This window comes from Oncorhynchus gorbuscha, unplaced genomic scaffold, assembly GCF_021184085.1.
Source record: "Oncorhynchus gorbuscha isolate QuinsamMale2020 ecotype Even-year unplaced genomic scaffold, OgorEven_v1.0 Un_scaffold_631, whole genome shotgun sequence".
Classification (NCBI taxonomy): domain Eukaryota; kingdom Metazoa; phylum Chordata; class Actinopteri; order Salmoniformes; family Salmonidae; genus Oncorhynchus; species Oncorhynchus gorbuscha.
This window is the reverse complement of record NW_025745744.1, coordinates 154443-171483: the sequence shown is the minus strand read 5'-3', so window position 1 is coordinate 171483 and position 17041 is coordinate 154443. Positions and strand designations below refer to the sequence as shown.

The 17041-nt window shown below is 40.9% G+C and overlaps 1 protein-coding gene across 1 annotated transcript in view; it reads right to left on the bottom strand.

Moving 5' to 3' along the window:
- Positions 1-1103: 1103 nt before the first annotated feature.
- Positions 1104-17041, bottom strand: part of LOC124019552 — a 94671-nt gene continuing 78733 nt past the window's right edge. The window contains exons 95-116 of the mRNA XM_046334916.1: positions 10146-10322; positions 9945-9976; positions 9727-9824; positions 9595-9617; positions 9169-9190; positions 9026-9053; positions 8833-8917; positions 8548-8694; positions 8128-8339; positions 6864-6964; positions 6654-6772; positions 6266-6442; positions 6119-6150; positions 5882-5979; positions 5746-5774; positions 5562-5583; positions 5417-5444; positions 5041-5125; positions 4296-4442; positions 3837-4048; positions 3343-3443; positions 1104-1267 (exon numbers count right to left, since the gene is read on the bottom strand). Of these exons, the coding sequence (XP_046190872.1) occupies positions 1104-1267; positions 3343-3443; positions 3837-4048; positions 4296-4442; positions 5041-5125; positions 5417-5444; positions 5562-5583; positions 5746-5774; positions 5882-5979; positions 6119-6150; positions 6266-6442; positions 6654-6772; positions 6864-6964; positions 8128-8339; positions 8548-8694; positions 8833-8917; positions 9026-9053; positions 9169-9190; positions 9595-9617; positions 9727-9824; positions 9945-9976; positions 10146-10322 (2139 nt within the window). The remainder of the gene's footprint in view (positions 1268-3342; positions 3444-3836; positions 4049-4295; positions 4443-5040; positions 5126-5416; positions 5445-5561; positions 5584-5745; positions 5775-5881; positions 5980-6118; positions 6151-6265; positions 6443-6653; positions 6773-6863; positions 6965-8127; positions 8340-8547; positions 8695-8832; positions 8918-9025; positions 9054-9168; positions 9191-9594; positions 9618-9726; positions 9825-9944; positions 9977-10145; positions 10323-17041) is intronic.

Here is a 17041-nt window from a genome sequence, read left to right as displayed (position 1 = left end):
GAAAGCTCTGAGAGACTTACCCAGAAAGACTCACAGCTGTAATCACTACCAATCCAGGTGTGGAAAGCTCTGAGAGACTTACCCAGAAAGACTCACAGCTGTAATCACTACCAATCCAGGTGTGGAAAGCTCTGAGAGACTTACCCAGAAAGACTCACAGCTGTAATCGCTGCCAAAGGTGATTCTAACATGTATTGGCTCAGAGGGGTTGAATACTTATCTAATTAAAATACTGTTTATCAGTGTTTTATTTTTCATAATTTTTTGGGGGGACAAATGTTGGATTTTTTTCATCCACTTTGACATTACAGAGTATTTTGTGCAGATCGTTGACGGAAAAAAAATGACATCTATTTTAAATTCCACTTTGTTACACAACAAAATGTGGAAAAGGTCAAGGGGTGTGAATCCTTTCTGAAGACACTGTATTGGGTTACAAACCTGTTTGGATATCATGTTAATTATACTTTAGAGAAAGACCCCACTGAACGATTCAGAAATATAAAGAATCATATTTGTCTCGGTAAATGTTTTTTCTAACACAAGGAAGAGACATTTTATCACAGTTTTCACCCATTCTGAGCAGAGTGGGTGGACACCCTATCTATGGGTACAGTACCACTTACATGATCTTGTAGGAGGCACAAGGGATATTTTCCTAAAGACAGAAAAAGGTTAAGGTTAGTATTTGGTTTGAATCAATGATTATCTGTAAGACTGTATTTTTGAAGACAAGGACAGAAGAGAGATGTACCTGTTTGGTCAGGCTGACAAGTTGTTGCAGGAACTCAGGGAGTCTCCTCTCCTTTGGTGACTCAGTCAGGTAGTCAAACACTGTGTTGACGATGACATCTTTCCCTGGAAGACCAGGAAGAGGCAACCCCACCAGCTCTGCTGTCTGTTTTGGAGAGAGAACCTCCAGGGATGACAACTGGAAGGAGAGGAGACAAGAAAGTTATCAAACCTAATAAACCAAAAATACAATTTCCCTATCAGATGAGTCAAAAACATACATGTTTCTGATATAGAGACTCAGGTTTCTATAAAAGAAAATCCATATAGGGCATCAAAACACCCCTTTAACACATTACAAGGACAAATATCTATGCATAATTGTGATGGCGTAGTCGGCAGAAAGTGAGACGTACAGGAGAGAAGTCTGTGTTGAGTTTCAACAGGTCACTGAGGGACACCAGGACTGAAAACCGTCCCAGGTTCTTCTGCAGCCAGGTCACACTGCTGTTAGAGTTGGACACACAGCCAGAGTCTGGAGGGAGGAGACCAATTGGTTAAGGTCAGAGATTAAATGAAGATGAGGAACAGTTTGCTGCTTTTACTCTAGTTCCTATCTTCCATACCTGAGGAGGATTATTAACATACAGACATAAACATAAAAACACAAACATTCAATTGGTCGAAACCAAATGTGCAGGTCTACATTGTAGAATGTTTTTATATATCACTAACTATAAACAGGAAGTTGAGCATGCAATAAAATGCAAATGACTTAAAAATCATACAATGTGATTTTGTGGAGTTTTGTTTTAGATTCCGTCTCTCGCAGTTGAAGTGTACCTATGGTAAAAATTACAGACCTCTACATGCTTTGTAAGTAGGAAAACCTGCAAAATCGGCAGTTTATCAAATACTTATTCTCCCCACTGTATATGCATATTATACAGCCTTAGACTCAGCTGACTCAACCTGTTGCGACTCTAGGGGGAGTATTTTCATTTTTGGAAACAAAAACGTTCCCGTTATAAATGGGATATTTTGTCAGGACAAGATGCTAGAATATGCATATAATTGACAGCTTATGATAGAAAACACTCTAACGTTTCCAAAACTGTAAAGATATTGTCTGTGAGTATAACAGAACTGATGTTGCAGGCGAAAGCCTGAGAAAAATCCAATCCGGAAGTGCCCCATGTTTTCAAAGCGCTGCGTTCCAATGAGTCCCTATTGAGCTGTGAATGTGCTATGAACCAGCTTACGCTTTCTACGTATTCCCGAAGGTGTCTACAGCATTGTGACGTAGTTTTACGCGTTTATGTTGAAGAATAGCCGTAGGCGGCTACATTGCGCAAGTGGTCACCTGATGCTCCCAGAGAGATTCTCGCGTAAAATACAGAGGTAGCCATTACTCCAATCAGTCCTACTGAAAAACGAATTGTCCCGATGGATGTATTATCGGATATATATTTGGAAAACACCTTGAGGATTGATTATAAACAACGTTTGCCATGTTTCTGTCGATATTATGGAGCTAATTTTGAATATTTATCGCCGTTTTTGTGACTGCAATTTCCAGGCGATTTCTCAGCCAAACATGAAGAACATACGGAGCTATTTCGCCTACAAAAATAATATTTTTGGAAAAAAGGAACATTTGCTATCTAACTGGGAGTCTCGTGAGTGAAAACATCCAAAGCTCATCAAAGGTAAATGATTTAATTTGATTGCTTTTCTGATTTCCGTGACCAAGTTACCTGCTGCTAGCTGGACAAAATGCTATGCTAGGCTATCGATAAACTTACACAAATGCTTGTCTAGCTTTGCCTGTAAAGCATATTTTGAAAATCTGAGATGACAGGGTGATTAACAAAAGGCTAAGCTGTGTCTCAATATATTTCATTTGTGATTTTCATGAATAGGAATATTTTCTAGGAATATTTATGTCCGTTGCGTTATGCTAATTAGTGTCAGGCGATGATTATGCTCCCGCATGCGGGTTGGGGAGTCAGTAGAGGTTAAATGCTCTACAACAAAGATTGGTGTTGATGGTGCACTGTCCTTCTCTCAGCACATATCAAAGCTGCAGGCTAAAGTTAAATCTAGACTTGGTTTCCTCTATTGTAATCACTCCTCTTTCACCCCACCTGCCAAACTAACCCTGATTCAGATGACCATCCTACTCATGCTAGATTACGGAGACGTCATTTATAGATCAGCAGGTAAGGGAGCTCTCGAGCGGCTAGATGTTCTTTACCATTCGGCCACCAGATTTGCCACCAATGCTCCTTATAGGACACATCACTGCACTCTATACTCCTCTGTAAACTGATCATCTCTATATACCTGTCGCAAGACACACTGTGTTGTCTCCCTTGTTGTCATGAGTGTTTTGTCCTATATTTATATTGTATTTATTTGTTATTTTTAATCCCAGGCCCCCGTCCCCGCAGGAGGCCTTTTGCCTTTTGGTAGCCCGTCATTGTAAATAAGAGTTTGTTCTTAACTGACTCGTTAAATAAAAGTTAAATAAAAAAGATAATAAACAACTCATGAAAAAAACGTTGTGACAGCTGATCAAAAACAAACATCCAATCAGCTGATGATTACCTGATGTGGGACGAGACAGGAAGGGGATGACCAGCTCCTTCAGAACCAGCTGCTGCTGCTCCAGGTTCATGTGATCAAACTGGGCTCCAAACTCCTTCACCCTGAAATTAATATGTGAGTAATGTGTATAAGGACCTAACATTTAGGGGACATAACATTATGAGGACCTAATACCTACATTATGAGTACCTAACACCTACATTATGAGGACCTAACACCTACATTATGAGGACCTAATACCTACATTATGAGGACCTAAACCTACATTATGAGGACCTAATACCTACATTATGAGGACCTAATACCTAAATAATGAGGACCTAATACCTACATTATGAGGACCTAATACCTACATTATGAGGACCTAATACCTACATTATGAGGACCTAATACCTACATTATGAGGACCTAATACCTACATTATGAGGACCTAATACCTAACCTTGTGAGGACCTGACACACTAAGGTCATAAACCCAAATAGTAACCACTTACACAGCTTGATAAGAGTCACAGCTGAGGTTCTTGGTGCTGAGGCAGTGCAGAAACCCTCCTGATGCAGACGGCAGGAACAGTCTCAGACGCCCAGAGAACCACTTCCTGAAGACATCACTGTCTCTCAGCTGATCCTCAGTCAGTCTGTTGACCCTGATCTCTCCAATCACATCCAGCACCTGGGATAGTGCTGGGCCAATCACAGGCTCAGACTGGGGAGGAAGAGATGTGGTTGGTTACTTCAAGGTTTGGCAAACCCTGACCCGATACACCACATACTTGAACTTTAACCTCAAACTAGGCCAACCCTAAACCATTCCTGGCCTTGAACACAATTGTTAAATTTTATGCTCAATTCAGAAACTCTAGGGCTGAGAAATTGGTCGACATTGGTAAGGACACCCGCAATGTTGGTCACATTGGTAAGGACACCCGCAATGTTTTCAGAATCAGACGTACCTGGTTGGAGAGAAGTACAAGAGCCTGATCCAGAACTGCAGAAGCTTTGGTGAAGAACAGCTTCCAGGTCTCTTTGGAGTCTGTGTTGTTCTCTGATAGTTTACATTTCAGCAGTGTGACCAGGTTCTCAGCTTTGAGGTCTTTCAGCTGTGGGAAAGATAAGTCCTTTAGCCACAAATACTTCTTCCATACCTCTTCCATTGCACATTGTTTCAACCTTTCAGGGAGTTAGGCAGTCCTAGTCCTTTGGGATGGTTTTTGGCCTTTATTGAAGAGATGGTCAAGTGTAGGAAAGACAGGAGGGTGAGTCAAAGGGCTGTGGGACGTATTTGAACTGGGGGACTGTAACTGCTCAACCACACATCACTTTCCACTGTAGTTAACATAAACCACCAGTGAATGTTTATTTATTTATTTAATTTTACCTTTATTTAACTAGGCAAGTCAGTTAAGAACAAATTCTTATTTTCAATGACGGCCTCGGAACAGTGGGTTAACTGCCTGTTCAGGGGCAGAACGACAGATTTGTACCTTGTCAGCTCGGGGGTTTGAACTTGCATCCTTCCGGTTCCTAGTCCAACACTCTAACCACTAGGCTACCCTGCCACCCCAATATAACTCATCCAAATGTTAAATGTAGTGTTTATTTCTGTGACTCGTAAACACAGAAAGCCAAAGGCTATAAGCACAAAGCCAGTGATATATAAGTACAAACATGATTGTCTCAAGACAGTTCAACCCAGACCTGTGAGCAGGCGTATTGTTTGATGCTGTAGTCACATAGACGTCCCGTCGAGATCCCAGAGTCCAAGAGCTGTTGTAGAGCAGAGCTATAACACGGGTAAGACAGAAGTATCAGTGTCAAACTCACAACCAACTCTCACTATCAGGATCAGCGTGTTTCAATCATTTGGATGGACTAGGTTTGCAGAATTCTGGGAAGTTTCCCAAAACGCCCAACTTTTCAGAAAAACAGTTTGGAAGATTCCAGATCACTTGATTATTTCCTCCTTATTCTTTACATCTTCCAACCAGGAATAAAACATATATATATATATAATTAAGGGACAGTTACAAGAATGTTGCAACCCTAGTCTGGTCTGAATAATGTCTTACTGTACCTGTCAACTCCGGCACAGACTCTTGTTGCTGAGAGATAAAAAGAAAAACAAGGATACAGAACATTTGATATTGGATTAAATGTGCAGTTCTGGGATAAAGATTGGGGTTTCAGTATCAAGTTGTTGTTTACTAAACTACATTTACCATTGTGTGATGACACTGGACACTGGAAAACAAGAGAGACAAAATAATAATTTAGGAAAGTCTCTGAGAAGAGTCGTACTGTTGTCCATTCCTCCTATTTTCAGTTCAGGGTAATTTAAGAAGCATAAAGAACAATGTTCTTTCACAATCTGGAAACATTTTTATGATACATGAACTGACTTGCCTGTTGGTTAACTGGTACCAGAGAACAATCTATTCACATGAAAACAAAATACAAAGAGATTAAATTGAGTAAAATAAATAAAATATTTAAAAAATCTGGAATCTGATTTGAGAAAAAGACAGTGCTCCTGACTCACCCATTGGTGCAGATTCTGTGAGGTCATAAACACTGGCCCAGACGATTGGCTCCATCTCTTGAGGCAACGCTGACATGGCTTGGTACAGCCTCACAAAACTGTGGAAAACAAAAACAATGTCATTTAAAAGATTGGTCTCTTTAATCTTTTCACATGAACATAGAGAATATTTATGCAATTACTAGATCCGCATATCATGGATCTTCTAATCAACCTATTGTCTCAAGTTTGACTTACATGGTCTGGTACACCGTGCAGCCGACTGGAGTCTGGGGAGAGGATAGAAGTTAACATCAACATTTTGAAGCAAGACTACAATGTTTTTTTCAGTTAACTCAAAGACAGCTTTACAAGGTGTTTACTAATAATATTTGGGGTCATTACCACCACAGACAGCCTGGAGAGGTGGTACAGGAACTCAGGGAGTCTCCTCTCCTTTGGTGACTTAGAAAGGAAGTCAAACACTGTGTTGATGATGACATCTTTCCCTGGAAGACCAGGGAGAGGCAACACCACCAGCTCTGCTGTCTGTTTTGGAGAGAGAACCTCCAGGGCTGACAACTGGAAGGAGAGAGGTGGAAAGAGAGAGATTGTAATGTTCAAAACACCTCCAACATCAAAAACTGACATTTTAACCTGGGTGAACTGATCTGTGAAAACTTTACTGATGTACAGACTTAACTAGAATACTTTACAACCCATTTATTGTGTCCTTAATAAAATATATGTATGTATAAACAAAGTGGCGTAGTCGGCAGAAAGTGAGACGTACAGGAGAGAAGTCTGTGTTGAGTTTCAACAGGTCGCTGAGGGACAGCAGGACTGAAAACCGTCCCAGGTTCTTCTGCAGCCAGGTCACACTGCTGTTAGAGTTGGACACACAGCCAGAGTCTGGAGGGAGCAGACCAAATGGTTAAGGTCAGAGATTAAATGAAGATGAGGAACAGTTTGCTGCTTTTACTCTAGTTGCTATCTTCCATACCTGAGGAGTTTTTGGTCAGGAAGGGCTGGATGAAGTATTTGACCACCAGCTCTTGTCTCATCTGGTCCATTTGGTCAAATTGATTGCTGAACTCCCTCAGTCTGTGAGAAAGGAAATATAAATCATTAAGCCTCTAGATACGTGGTCCGCGCGGGACCTCTACCGGGAGCATCTTCCTAGAAATGTTGCTCTAGCGTTTGAACGGTTTGAGCAGGACTCGATAGAAGGGAAGAGGACGACTGTGACAGAATCTGCTCAGAATGACTGCAGAAAATGAATTGAAAGCAATGATGACCTTTTCTTCTACACAGAAGATCAGGCACATTTATTGCCTAAAGATTTTCCCTGATGTTTTCCTGACCTTTCCAATACATTTCTGCTGCATTTCCAACACTTTAAACCACACTTCCTTCTGTCTGAAATGTGGCAATACCCCAATTAGACATTTCAACTGTGATATTTAGTGCTTCTGACTGAAATGTGTCATTACCCCAATTAGACATTTCAACTGTGATATTTAGTGCTTCTGACTGAAATTTGGCATTACCCCAATTAGACATTTCAACTGTGATATTTAGTGCTTTCATTGAGGTAATGGCAATAAGGTACACTTCTAATGTTTCATCAAATACAATATTGACATGTGTTTCAGATACCACTAGATGTTCTTAAATAGAGAATGAAAAAGCTTGATGAAAACAAATGATGTTTTCGGGCAGTAAATATCCTTGAGAAAACACTTAGTTTCTAGAGGGTTAACCCTCTGGGTGCGACGGCCTTAATGGTGGGTTAACCCCTGACCCCTGACCCCAACCCATTATTTCTCCCCTTGTGTTTGACCGAGAAATATCCAGGAAATTGTATTGGATTCCTCTCAGTCAGCTGAACGCACCAATATCTGCTACTAATTGCTGGGACAAACAGAGTCCCCTCTCGAGGGGTATTGTCAAGACGACATGGTCAATAAAATATTATTTGATATACCTCTGTCAAATGTTGTATAGCTAAAGAGGACCTAAATTATGAGGACCTAATAATGAGGACCTAATAATGAGGACCTAATAATGAGGACCTAATAATGAGGACCTAAATAATGAGGACCTAAATAATGAGGACCTAAATAATGAGGACCTAATAATGAGGACCTAAATAATGAGGACCTAAATAATGAGGACCTAAATAATGAGGACCTAAATAATGAGGACCTAATAATGAGGACCTAAATTATGAGGACCCAGTGTTACGAGGCGGTTCTAAAACATACATCTGTTGATACGAGTCACAGCTGAGGTTCTTGGTGCTGAGGCAGTGCAGAAACCCTCCTGATGCAGACGGCAGGAACAGTCTCAGACGCCCAGAGAACCACTTCCTGATGACATCACTGTCTCTCAGCTGATCCTCAGTCAGTCTGTTGACCCGGATCTCTCCAATCACATCCAGCGCCTGGGATACTGCTGGACCAATGACAGGTTTGGACTGGGGAGGAAGAGGTCGGTCATTCAATAACAGAACAACAGGGCCACGTCCGGTTGCAAAACGCTCTCAAACGTTGCAGATAGAAAACCATGAATAGAACCGCCGTGATTCCTACATAGCATATTCCTATGTGAACTTTCCAAAACGTTGCATCCTGCTGAACGCGCCCCACACATTTATGGAACATTGATCTACTGTATATTCTCACCATATTGGAGAACATGTCCAGAGCTTGGTCTAAGACAGAGGTCAGTTTGGTGAGGAGAACCTTCCACGTCTCTTTAGAGTGAGAGGAGTTGCCGGGCAGGTTACATCTCAGAAGAGACACCAGGTGTTCTGCAGTGAAGTCTTTCAGCTTCGAGAGAGAAGAAAAGATGATATATGGAGTCAATGAATGAATACATGTAGAGGGTTTTCTCTACCTTGGTGTATCTCTACAGTTTCTCTTTGTCTCTCATCCACTAGAATCACGGCTGTAGTGGAAAAATCTCACCGATGCACAGGCATACTCCTCCAGGGTAAAGTTACAGGGCACGTTCGTGGTATTTGATGTCGCCAAATAGCTTTGTAGCAAATCACTGTAGAAGAATCAAATATAACAAACGGTCATATCACTGATCACCATAAGGGTTTTCTAAACGGATTAAGACCAGGTAGATCTTAGATACAGGTGATACACTTGTTACCTGGCATTTCCTTCACAGACTCTGGTATCTGCAGATGACCAGGAGAAATAGAGACATACATGTTTAGATTTAGACTCTCATGCGGCAATATATACGATACAGCAGGTATCACATCTGTTGTTGCTGTTAGAGAAAACACTTACCGTTCGCTGGTGTTATTGGACACTGAAAGAGACAGAAGATATTATATTACAAAGGTATCAATAATAATAGGCCATTTCATTACAGTAGTCAATTACAGTAGTCAATTACAGTAGTTACATAACTTTTTGACAGTGGTCAATTACAGTAGTTACATTACCTCATTACAGCAGTCAATTACAGTAGTTACATTACTTCATTACAGTAGTCAATTACAGTAGTTACATTACCTCATTACAGTAGTCAATTACAGTAGTTACATTACTTCATTACAGTAGTAAATTACATTACAGTATTACATTACCTCATTACAGTAGTCAATTACAGTATTACATTACCTCATTACAGTAGTCAATTACAGTAGTAACATTACCTCATTACAGTAGTCAATGAAAGATATAATAACAAAAAAAGAGATACATTCTTACCTTCATATTCACTGGCAAGCAATCTGTCAACAAAAGTTAGAAAACACATTGAAAAATAGTCAGTTGATATCTTGTTTTGAATAATCTTATTCGTGTTAAAATAGTCAACGTGGTTAATGAAGGACGACTGACCTTCTGGAGCGGTCTGCATCAGGTTGTCTATAATGGCCTGAATAACTGGCTCCATCTCCGGAGGTGCAGACGCTAAGGCCTGGTACAGACGCTCAAAGCTGAGACAGACACAGACAAACAGACATGTCAAAGTGTAGTAGTGGTGCTTTGTGGTTTTACAAGGTCATTAAGATAAAAACGACCTCTTCGTCGTTAAGACTTCTGTTGAATCCACTTACATGGTCTTAAAGCTGTCACATGGTAGCATCATCTGAAAAAGGACATCAATATAACATCAATATAACAACAAGAACAATAACATCAATATAACAAGAACAATAACATCAATATAACAAAAAGAACAATAACATCAATATAACAACAAGATAAAGTATCAATATCAGTTAGAACTGTTGTTTACTAAATGCACAAAGTGTTACCTCTTCAGAGAGCCTGACGAGGTGGTACAGGAACTCAGGGAGTCTCCTCTCCTTTGGTGACTCGGTCAGGTAGTCAAACACTGTGTTGATGATGACATCTTTCCCTGGAAGCCCAGGAAGAGGCAACACCACCAGCTCTGCTGTCTGTTTTGGAGAGAGAACCTCCAGGGCCGACAACTGGAAGGAGGGGAGACAAGAAGGTTATGAATACTTGATAAGGACAAATATCTACGAATAATCATTGTGGCGTAGTCGGCAGAAAGTGAGACGTACAGGAGAGAAGTTTGTGTTGAGTTTCAACAGGTCGCTGAGGGACACCAGGACTGAAAACCGCCCCAGGTTCTTCTGCAGCCAGGTCACACTGCTGTTAGAGTTGAACACACAGCCAGAGTCTGGAGGGAGGGGGGATTATTAACATACAGACATAAACATCAAAACACAAACATGCGAATGGCCTAAACCTATCCAAATTCGCAGGTCTACGTTGTGTAATGTTTTTATATGTCATCACCAACTATAAAAAAATTAAAATAAATGAAAAAAACATTGTGATATACTTGAAAAACTAACCAATCAACAATTCAAAAACAAACATCCAATCAGCTGATGATTACCTGATGTGGGTCGAGACAGGAAGGGGACGACCAGCTCCTTCAGAACCAGCTGCTGCTGCTCTAGGTTCATGTGATCAAACTGGGCTCCAAACTCCTTCACCCTGAAATTAATATGTGAGTAATGTGTATAAGGACCTAACATTTAGGGGACATAACATTATGAGAACTTAATACCTACATTATGAGGACCTAATACCTACATTATGAGGACCTAATACCTACATTATGAGGACCTAATACCTACATTATGAGGACCTAACACCTAACTTTGTGAGGACCTGACACACTAAGGTCATAAACCCAAATAGTAACCACTTACACAGCTTGGTAAGAGTCACAGCTGAGGTTCTTGGTGCTGAGGCAGTGCAGAAACCCTCCTGATGCAGACGGCAGGAACAGTCTCAGACGCCCAGAGAACCACTTCCTGATGACATCACTGTCTCTCAGCTGATCCTCAGTCAGTCTGTTGACCCTGATCTCTCCAATCACATCCAGCACCTGGGATAGTGCTGGGCTAATCACAGGCTCAGACTGGGGAGGAAGAGATGTGGTTGGTTACTTCAAGGTTTGGCAAACCCTGACCCGATACATCATATACTTACTTAAACTTTAACCTCAAACTAGGCCAACCCTAAACCATTCCTGGCCTTGAACACAATTGTTAAATGTTTATGCTCAATTCGGAAACTGTAGGGCTGAGAAATTGGTTAAGTCGACATTGGTAAGAACACCCGCAATGTTTTCAGAATCAGACGTACCTGGTTGGAGAGAAGTACAAGAGCCTGATCCAGAACTGCAGAAGCTTTGGTGAAGAACAGCTTCCAGGTCTCTTTGGAGTCTGTGTTGTTCTCTGATAGTTTACATTTCAGCAGTGTGACCAGGTTCTCAGCTTTGAGGTCTTTCAGCTGTGGGAAAGATAAGTCCTTTAGCCACAAATACTTCTTCCATACCTCTTCCATTGCACATTGTTTCAACCTTTCAGGGAGTGAGGCAGTCCTAGTCCTTTGGGATGGTTTTTGGCCTTTATTGAAGAGATGGTCAAGTGTAGGAAAGACAGAGGGTGAGTCAAAGGGCTGTGGGACGGATTTGAACCGGGGGACTGTAACTGCTCGACCACATGTCACTTTCCACTGTAGTTAACATAAACCACCAGTGAATGTTTATTTATTTATTTAATTTTACCTTTATTTAACTAGGCAAGTCAGTTAAGAACAAATTCTTATTTTCAATGACGGCCTCGGAACAGTGGGTTAACTGCCTGTTCAGGGGCAGAACGACAGATTTGTACCTTGTCAGCTCGGGGGTTTGAACTTGCAACCTTCCGGTTCCTAGTCCAACACTCTAACCACTAGGCTACCCTGCCACCCCAATATAACTCATCCAAATGTTAAATGTAGTGTTCATTTCTGTGACTCGTAAACACAGAAAGCCAAAGGCTATAAGCACAAAGCCAGTGATATATAAGTACAAACATGATTGTCTCAAGCCAGTTCAACCCAGACCTGTGAGCAGGCGTATTGTTTGATGCTGTAGTCACATAGACGTCCCGTCGAGATCCCAGAGTCCAAGAGCTGTTGTAGAGCAGAGCTATAACACGGGTAAGACAGAAGTATCAGTGTCAAACTCACAAACAACTCTCACTATCAGGATCCGTGTGTTTCAATCATTTGGATGGACTAGGTTTGCAGAATTCTGGGAAGTTTCCCAAAACGCCCAACTTTTCAGAAAAACAGTTTGGAAGATTCCAGATCACTTGATTATTTCCTCCTTATTCTTTACATCTTCCAACCAGGAATAAAACATATATATATATATATATTATATATATATATACAGTTACAAGAATGTTGCAACCCTAGTCTGGTCTGAATAATGTCTTACTGTACCTGTCAACTCCGGCACAGACTCTTGTTGCTGAGAGATAAAAAGAAAAACAAGGATACAGAACATTTGATATTGGATTAAATGTGCAGTTCTGGGATAAAGATTGGGGTTTCAGTATCAAGTTGTTGTTTACTAAACTACATTTACCATTGTGTGATGACACTGGACACTGGAAAACAAGAGAGACAAAATAATAATTTAGGAAAGTCTCTGAGAAGAGTCATACTGTTGTCCACTCCTCCTATTTTCAGTTCAGGGTAATATAAGAAGCATAAAGAACAATGTTCTTTGACAATCTGGAAACATTTTTATGATACATGAACTGACTTGCCTGTTGGTTAACTGGTACCAGAGAACAATCTATTCACATGAAAACAAAATACAAAGAGATTAAATTGAGTAAAATAAATAAAATATTTAAAAAATCTGGAATCTGATTTGAGAAAAAGACAGTGCTCCTGACTCACCCATTGGTGCAGATTCTGTGAGGTCATAAACACTGGCCCAGACGATTGGCTCCATCTCTTGAGGCAACGCTGACATGGCTTGGTACAGCCTCACAAAACTGTGGAAAACAAAAACAATGTCATTTAAAAGATTGGTCTCTTTAATCTTTTCACATGAACATAGAGAATATTTATGCAATTAATAGATCCGCATATCATGGATCTTCTAATCAACCTATTGTCTCAAGTTTGACTTACATGGTCTGGTACACCGTGCAGCCGACTGGAGTCTGGGGAGAGGATAGAAGTTAACATCAACATATTGAAGCAAGACTACAATGTTTTTCAGTTAACTCAAAGAGCTTTACAAGGTGTTTACTAATAATCTTTGGGGTCATTACCACCACAGACAGCCTGGAGAGGTGGTACAGGAACTCAGAGAGTCTCCTCTCCTTTGGTGACTTAGAAAGGAAGTCAAACACTGTGTTGATGATGACATCTTTCCCTGGAAGACCAGGGAGAGGCAACACCACCAGCTCTGCTGTCTGTTTTGGAGAGAGAACCTCCAGGGCTGACAACTGGAAGGAGAGAGGTGGAAAGAGAGAGATTGTAATGTTCAAAACACCTCCAACATCAAAAACTGACATTTTAACCTGGGTGAACTGATCTGTGAAAACATTACTGATGTACAGACTTAACTAGAATACTTTACAACCCATTTATTGTGTCCTTAATAAAATATATGTATATATAAACAAAGTGGCGTAGTCGGCAGAAAGGGAGACGTACAGGAGAGAAGTCTGTGTTGAGTTTCAACAGGTCACTGAGGGACAGCAGGACTGAAAACTGTCCCAGGTTCTTCTGCAGCCAGTCCACGCTGCTAGAGTTGGACACACAGCCAGAGTCTGGAGGGAGGAGACCAATTGGTTAAGGTCAAAGATTAAATGAAGATGAGGAACAGTTTGCTGATTTTACTCTAGTTGCTATCTTCCATACCTGAGGAGTTTTTGGTCAGGAAGGGCTGGATGAAGTATTTGACCACCAGCTCTTGTCTCATCTGGTCCATTTGGTCAAATTGATTGCTGAACTCCCTCAGTCTGTGAGAAAGGAAATATAAATCATTAAGCCTCTAGATACGAGGTCCGAGCGGGACCTCTACCGGGAGCATCTTCCTAGAAATGTTGCTCTAGCGTTTGAACGGTTTGAGCAGGACTCGATAGAAGGGAAGAGGACGACTGCGACAGAATCTGCTCAGAATGACTGGAGAAAATGAATTGAAAGCAATGATGACCTTTTCTTCTACACAGAAGATCAGGCACATTTTTTGCCTAAAGATCTTCCCTGATGTTTTCCTGACCTTTCCAATACATTTCTGCTGCATTTCCAACGCTTTAAACCACACTTCCTTCTGACTGAAATTTGGCATTACTCCAATTAGACATTTCAACTGTGATATTTAGTGCTTCTGACTGAAATGTGGCATTACCCCAATTAGACATTTCAACTGTGATATTTAGTGCTTTCATTGAGGTAATTGCAATAAGGTACACTTCTAATGTTTCATCAAATACAATATTGACATGTGTTTCAGATACCACTAGATGTTCTTAAATAGAGAATGAAAAAGCTTGATGAAAACAAATGATGTGTTCGGGCAGTAAATATCCTTGAGAAAACATTTAGTTTCGAGAGGGTTAACCCTCTGGGCACGCCGTCCTTAATGGGGGGTTAACCCCTGACCCCTGACCCCAACCCATGATTTCTCCCCTTGTGTTTGACCTAGAAATATCCAGTAAATTGTATTGGATTCCTCTCAGTCAGCTGAACGCACCAATATCTGCTACTAATTGCTGGGACAAACAGAGTTCCCTCTCGAGGGGTATTGTCAAGACGACATGGTATATAAAATATTCTTTGATATACCTCTGTCAAATGTTGTATAGCTAAAGAGGATCTAATAATGAGTACCTAAATAATGGGGACCTAAATTATGAGGACCTAAATAATGAGGACCTAAATTATGAGGACCTAAATAATGAGGACCTAAATTATGAGGACCTAAATAATGAGGACCTAATAATGAGGACCTAATAATGAGGACCTAAATAATGAGGACCTAAATTATGAGGACCTAAATAATGAGGACCTAATAATGAGGACCTAATAATGAGGACCTAATAATGAGGACCTAAATAATGAGGACCTAATAATGAGGACCTAATAATGAGGACCTAAATAACGAGGACCTAATAATGAGGACCTAAATAATGAGGACCTAATAATGAGGACCTAATAATGAGGACCTAATAATGAGGACCTAATAATGAGGACCTAATAATGAGGACCTAATAACGAGGACCTAAATTATGAGGACCCAGTGTTACGAGGCGGTTATAAAACATACATCTGTTGGTAAGAGTCACAGCTGAGGTTCTTGGTGCTGAGGCAGTGCAGAAACCCTCCTGATGCAGACGGCAGGAACAGTCTCAGACGCCCAGAGAACCACTTCCTGATGACATCACTGTCTCTCAGCTGATCCTCAGTCAGTCTGTTGACCCTGATCTCTCCAATCACATCCAGCACCTGGGATAGTGCTGGGCCAATCACAGGCTCAGACTGGGGAGGAAGAGGTGTGGTTGGTTACTTCAAGGTTTGGCAAACCCTGACCCGATACATCATATACTTACTTAAACTTTAACCTCAAACTAGGCCAACCCTAAACCATTCCTGGCCTTGAACACAATTGTTAAATGTTTATGCTCAATTCGGAAACTGTAGGGCTGAGAAATTGCTTAAGTCGACATTGGTAAGAACACCCGATCAATGTTTTCTCAGAATCAGAGAACGTGTCCTGGTTGGAGAGAAGTACAAGAGCCTGATCCAGAACTGCAGAAGCTTTGGTGAAGAACAGCTTCCAGGTCTCTTTGGAGTCTGTGTTGTTCTCTGATAGTTTACATTTCAGCAGTGTGACCAGGTTCTCAGCTTTGAGGTCTTTCAGCTGTGGGAAAGATAAGTCCTTTAGCCACAAATACTTCTTCCATACCTCTTCCATTGCACATTGTTTCAACCTTTCAGGGAGTGAGGCAGTCCTAGTCCTTTGGGATGGTTTTTGGCCTTTATTGAAGAGATGGTCAAGTGTAGGAAAGACAGAGGGTGAGTCAAAGGGCTGTGGGTTGTATTTGAACCGGGGGACTGTAACTGCTCGACCACATGTCACTTTCCACTGTAGTTAACATAAACCACCAGTGAATGTTTATTTATTTATTTAATTTTACCTTTATTTAACTAGGCAAGTCAGTTAAGAACAAATTCTTATTTTCAATGACGGCCTCGGAACAGTGGGTTAACTGCCTGTTCAGGGGCAGAACGACAGATTTGTACCTTGTCAGCTCGGGGGTTTGAACTTGCAACCTTCCGGTTCCTAGTCCAACACTCTAACCACTAGGCTACCCTGCCACCCCAATATAACTCATCCAAATGTTAAATGTAGTGTTCATTTCTGTGACTCGTAAACACAGAAAGCCAAAGGCTATAAGCACAAAGCCAGTGATATATAAGTACAAACATGATTGTCTCAAGCCAGTTCAACCCAGACCTGTGAGCAGGCGTATTGTTTGATGCTGTAGTCACATAGACGTCCCGTCGAGATCCAGAGTCCAAGAGCTGTTGTAGAGCAGAGCTATAACACGGGTAAGACAGAAGTATCAGTGTCAAACTCACAAACAACTCTCACTATCAGGATCCGTGTGTTTCAATCATTTGGATGGACTAGGTTTGCAGAATTCTGGGAAGTTTCCCAAAACGCCCAACTTTTCAGAAAAACAGTTTGGAAGATTCCAGATCACTTGATTATTTCCTCCTTATTCTTTACATCTTCCAACCAGGAATAAAACATATATATATATATATATATATATATATATATATATATATATATATATATATATATATA